Source organism: Adiantum capillus-veneris, chromosome 17, assembly GCF_014529385.1.
Source record: "Adiantum capillus-veneris isolate H3 chromosome 17, ASM1452938v2, whole genome shotgun sequence".
In the NCBI taxonomy this organism is placed as follows: domain Eukaryota; kingdom Viridiplantae; phylum Streptophyta; class Polypodiopsida; order Polypodiales; family Pteridaceae; genus Adiantum; species Adiantum capillus-veneris.
In genome coordinates, this window is record NC_140947.1 from 75616660 (window position 1) to 75622621 (window position 5962).

General features: G+C 36.8%; 1 protein-coding gene across 1 annotated transcript; it reads left to right on the top strand.

Annotated features, from left to right (window-relative positions):
- Positions 1–621: 621 nt before the first annotated feature.
- Positions 622–4929, top strand: LOC147437499 (transcription factor bHLH27-like). Its single transcript, XM_086485955.1, has 5 exons — positions 622–1037; positions 1311–1587; positions 2100–2285; positions 2470–2640; positions 3233–4929. Exons 1-5 carry the CDS (start codon positions 859–861, stop codon positions 3398–3400), a joined length of 981 nt encoding a protein of 326 aa, XP_086342081.1. The 5' UTR covers positions 622–858; the 3' UTR covers positions 3401–4929.
- Positions 4930–5962: the final 1033 nt, after the last annotated feature.

The following is a 5962-nucleotide window of genomic DNA, read 5'->3' on the forward strand; positions in this document are numbered from 1 at the left end:
AACCAATCAATAGGTTTTATCTGAAGGATGTGAAGGGTGTTGTTCAAATGGTTGAGCCCTGTTGATGAAATCCCACGGTAGGAGGGTACGAGGCTCACAAATCGCTTGCGGGTGTATTATGTATAATGTACGAAAACATACAGATGTACAATTGCACCTAAAAACCATTCGATTTTCTTTCTCTGGTGAAACCAATACTCAAAGAAAGCCCAAGTTGAGTGAAATTCCACATCTGAGTTTTTTACTTATAGGCGAGAAAACTTACGGAATTTAGTGTAAAAACTTTCAAATATAGACAATATAGCTCAATAAATCTATCATATGTAGATTTTCCAAGTTTTCAATAAAGAGTTTTTTTGGGGCACTCATTAAAACAAATGGATAAATTGACTTCTAGATTTTGGGTAGCCCAAAAAATCTCAAGCAATGCTGATGGTATACTTTTTAAATGGTTTTGCCATTTGGTTTGCCAAAAGGGAAAAAAATAAAGCACATCATGATCATGATGGAAGAGCCGACAAGGAGAGGCCTAAGCTGAAAAACGTGTTAGGAGGCGAGGGGAGGCCAGGAGGAGTACGCTACAAGCTCCACCGTTCAATTACAGAAAACACAAACATTTTCTCTCTCTCTCTCTCTCTCTCTCTCTTTGACAGAGTCGACAACGTCGCTGCTCTCATAGCTTTCCATTCCTCTCTCTCTCTCTCTCTCTCAATTGATCATGACGTATGACACAAAGACTCGCTCATTAGCTTTTTAATGCTCTCTCTCTCTCTGCTCAATATGATCTAGATGTAATACCGACTCTCCCCGAGCTCGCCATCGACGCCAGTACCGAGCTTGCAGATATTGGCTCATGTCATGATCAGCTACAACAAGATGCAGCCGCTCATGATGTTGTCCTTTCTCCTTGGAGCATTCTACACAACTCAGATATCTCCGACACTGCGGATTTTCCACCGACAGCCATCAGACCTGCGGATGCGTCTACATCTCCACCCCACAAGCAATATGCAGCCACAGCTACAATGGAGGAGCAGGTAAGTGACTCCAATTTTCCTTCTTTTGATGAGCAAGAATCTTCAAAGTCTTCCAAGAATATGGCAAGCCCACAATATGGCAGAGAGAGCCCCAGAAGTGAGCACACCTCACCCCTAATTACATGCAAGATGTGGGGAACATCCCACACTATTCTTGATCATCGGCATACAAGAGGCCAAGTCATACAAAAGAGCATTGACTCCTCACAATGTACGTCACTCCTTGGCACATCCTTGTGATGTGAGAATTCCCATCAATGTGGATCTCTTTAGATCAAGCAAAGTGCCCAAGGATGTTGCTGATTATCTTTTTTTCTCTTCAAAAGGACTAATGTCCACACAGAAAAGGAGAAAGCTCAACATCTCCTCATTATCCAAAAAGCCAACTTCTAATTCCGAAGAGGACCATGTGCTCGAAGATACAAGTGCGGAGGACAATGCGAAGAAATGTAATAAGTCTTCCAAGAACCTCGACTATGAACGACAAAGAAGGAGAAAGATAAATGCGAATATATATGCACTTCGATCCCTTGTTCCCAAGATTAGTAAAGTAAGTTGGTACCTACCCATGCATTTTTTTGTTTAGAGTATTCAAAACTTTTGGAAACATGAGAAATATTTGCATACACCTATGTCTGGTATATCACAACTCTACCTATGTGCGGTAAACCACAACTCAAGACACATTTAGACCCTTGTTCCTAGGGGATTTCACCAGGAGTACTAGGGAGACGTCGCCTACGTGCACCAAAACTACCTCTTTAACCCTTACATATTGGACTTCCCTTTGTATAAACCCCCCCTTTTGTTCACTCACGTCTGCTATCCTATGGTAACCCTTAGTGAATACCGGAGACCTTGTTTGTGACTTACTAGTGTAGAGCAATTACATATATATATATATATATATATATATATATATATATATATATATATATATATATATGTAACATTTGTACATGTCATCAGGTTTCTCATTTGTACAATTACATATGTATCATAATCTATGTATATCCACATGTTTGGGTTATTTTCTAATAAAGTATTTGGTTATATTTGCAGATGGACAAGGCTTCTGTTGTTAGTGATGCAATTGCCTACGTCCAAAGCCTTCAAAAGCAAGTTGGAGAGGTCAAGAAGGAAATTCAAGCTTTGAAATCATGGGAAAACATTAGCAATAAGAATGTTTCGAGTAGGGCACCCACTCTGACATCCACAATGAAACAAGTGCAACACAAGATCTTGGAGGTAACATTATACCTCAAAGCATGAAATTCCATTGCATGTTATCAAATTCTTATAAACAAAGTCTCTCCTTTCAACATAGGATTGCCGAATAGATTAGATAAACATTGTGAGCCGATAAGATTTTTTCACATAATGTTCTTCCACGACCTTTCTATCTTGTTTTCTCCTTTGATGATGCATACAGGTCAATGTGATAGAGGTGGAAAAGGCTATATATCAATTGGAAATTATTTGCTCTAATGGACAAGGGGTTATAGAAAACCTCACAAAGGCAATAGAGATGTTGGGAATTAATATTTTAAATGCGAAGATAATCAAAATCAATGACCACATTCTCAACACCATATTTGTCGAGGTAAAGACTAGAACATCAGAACAACATCCAATTATATTTAGTGGATTAAGATATCTACCTCAATTGCTAGCATTTAATAAAAAAACCTTTGTAGAATTATGCATAACTTAATTTAAAGTTGGATTGAATGTTGAGTACTTTTGAGCTTTGAAACAATGCATTTTCATGTTTATTAAAGCTAAATGCCTATGTCATATAAAAAAGCTTGAACCAAATAATTGGAAATCGTTGTCACTACTTCATATGCAAATCAATTTGAAATCAATATCACATTCTCAACATTATATTTGTCAAGGCAAGTGTATATTTAGACAACCAAATTATATGTATCTTAATTACCATTCATGCCCTGATTGCTTGTATCTAAAAACATTTAGCTTAGTTTAGGATAAATTTCATGGTTCATTGAATGCTGATTTTTGAGCTCTAAAACATTGCAATTCCTCTATCTATCAGTGTTGAATGGTTGTACCCATAAAACATCTTCAACAAATTACCCAAAACTTGGTGTCACAAAACCTTGGCTTGTAGTGAATGTCGTGAAATCACTTAGTTACAATGAAACTCTTTTATATTTGCTTGCATTTTGTAGGCTATTGATGGATTGGGAATAGAACCAAGAGAATTGAAAGACATGCTATTGAGGGTTGCCCTTATTTATGTTTGGACTAGGCCTTGTCAAGTGTTAAAATATCAAAGGCTCGTCTCTTGGGGAAACATAAAGACCACTTTGTGTTCTATTTTAATTTTGCATGATTAAATCTGAACAAGGTAAGATGTATTCTCGAAAATTTTCTTGGCTTAAATGTTTCCTAAACCAACCTCTCAGAGAGGCAAGCACTAACAGAGACTAATCACAAGCTAAAATGGTCGGCTTTCTCTTACATGCCACATACATATAAGCTATTTAAAGTGCACACTGTGCTGTTGTAATCATATTTTGATGTTATTATGCTTATTTTAACAGAATGGCCAAATGCTCTTTGCTCGGGTAGAATTTTCTTATCTTTCAAAACAATAGAAGAGTTTTTATTGACTACCAAAACCGGCTTATCTTCTTGTTATTGATCTAAAATAACTCTATTGTCAATTATAGATAGTAGTATTTCCAAGGGTTGAAAAGAAAGTTAAATGTACATCTATTATAGACATAAAGAAATAGTTCACAAAAAAGCTTTCTCGTATGTTACAAATATGACTAGTTTTATGAAATACGTTCACCCAATCTTGCACCATGTAATTGTAAGATCAAAATACCTTAGATTTATATGCAGAAATCATCAATCCTTCTAGAGATTCAAAAACCTTTAAATGAACATCCTTTTGAATGTTTTGTTTTTTAGGGGTTCTACAAAAATCACTACTAATCGGTCTTGTTGTGGTGCCTCTCATGGTGGGCATCTCTCAAGGTATTGTTTGAATATCAGGCCTTCTTCACATTCTCATTATCCTTTTGTTTGAAAGGATATATCCATTAGGAAGATAATGGGGTCTAAGAGGGCTTCTTTATTTGGCAGTTTAAGGGAGTGAGAACTCTAATAGTAAGAAAGCAATCAAAAAACGGCTTTTGAATTCAAACAAGACAAACGGTTAGTTTATTTGAATTCAAATCCCCCTCCAAACAAACAAAATGTAGTACTTTAAAATCTAGTAGCGGGCAAAACCATATCATGTAACATATCTATAAAAAGATCTCTGCATGTAGATTACAGATCTATAATCTCGCTCAAATTGGAGATCGTATGTAGGAGTTATGGAAGGCCAAAAATCATAAATTTTTCCACCTCTTTTTGAGGGGGAAGTGCATCCTTTGACCACTCTTACATACCCACCATTCTTGCACACATGGCCTACAACTATTTGTCAACATGTTAATCAACTCCATGATCTCATGGAAAGTAAAGAGGCCCTACTAAAGTGCATCCTCTTCCTAATGCTAAGACACATTATTATGCTTTGTTTCTCATTTGGAAAACTCCTTTGCAAACTCTATTAAGAGATTTTAAATCCTAGTGAAAGCTTCTTGATTTAGAGGTTGGAACTAGGTCAAAGCTATTCCTTCCAAGGTCAATCCAAATCTCTCTTGTTGAATGTGGAAATCTATCACTTACTGTGCTCTCAAGAATTTCTTAAAAAGAGATACATGTCAATGAGGATCTCTTGATCCATCATTTTTTGCTCACACATTTGTCTACATGAGATGGTCTCATTAGTTGTGGTTTAGCCACATATCTTATCATTTCTAGGTCTCTTGTGAAGACATATCTCCCTATTTTATATATTCTTGGAGGAAATCTAAATGGAATCCTCTCTACCACATTCTTTGGTATCATTTCTACAACACTGTCACCAAATTTCACACCTCCTAACCCCATTACAATAGTACGTTCTTCCATTTGGCTTAATGTATTAGTAACTACACTCTCTTGAAAATTGATTTGGCCTGTTTGAGATCATGTTGATCATGTAGCTTCATCCCTCGAGATGCATGTATATCCTTAAGACACGTTGAAGCCCATTCTTCCCACATTTGGTATCTCACATCTTTTTGAATTGGTTTTTGATACCCCTACTGTGCTCACACTCGACTATATGTAGTAAGTAGACAAGTGTATCTTTCTAGCTCATTTGTTTGTTCTATCATCCATAATTTTCTACCATAAGAACTTGCACTCCTTGTTTGTATACATGAAAAAATGGAGGTTCTTAATCTAGTCTGTCAAATTCTTTAGCCCTGGGTTCTTCATGTTTTTCATCCAAATCAATTGGGACTCTATACCTACTCCACTCCGTGTAGTAGTTGCTTCTCTCATTGAGTGTTTAAACCTGCCATTAATTTTACATACATGCATGTCAATCAGAAGGAAATGAAAAAGGTATGGAGACAAGAAAATTAAACAACACATTTGTGTATGGATCAATGGCTGCATCTCCTCCAATATAGAGAGGAGGTCATTGCTCGTTAGTTGCTCCCCATTTTCTCTAAATACCACTCCCATCACCATACGCTTCGCAAGATTTAATTGAAAATGCCTAGGTCTAGTCATTGCTGATTCAAACACCACACAAGACACAAGTTCTCTCGTTTGTTGAATTGCGGACTGCAAAACTCCCTTTGCAATGGGGTCGTTATGGCTACTAATGTGGATGAAAAACGGATTCCAATTTTAGTTAGTGAGCAAGTAATAGAGAGCACAAGAATATTCTTGAAGTAGCACTAGACTTTGACCACAATGGAAACATTGTAGTGTTCCATTTTCAAAGCTCACCATACCAATTGACAAAGTTGAAGTTACCAACTTCCCTATTCAACAAGCTTGCC

Coding starts and splice junctions, on each gene's coding strand:
- LOC147437499 (XM_086485955.1), top strand. CDS start 859: ATGATCAGCTACAACAAGATGCAGCCGCTCATGATGTTGTCCTTTCTC. Junction 1,588..2,099: donor TTGTTCCCAAGATTAGTAAA/GTAAGTTGGTAC, acceptor TTATATTTGCAG/ATGGACAAGGCTTCTGTTGT. Junction 2,641..3,232: donor TCAACACCATATTTGTCGAG/GTAAAGACTAGA, acceptor TGCATTTTGTAG/GCTATTGATGGATTGGGAAT.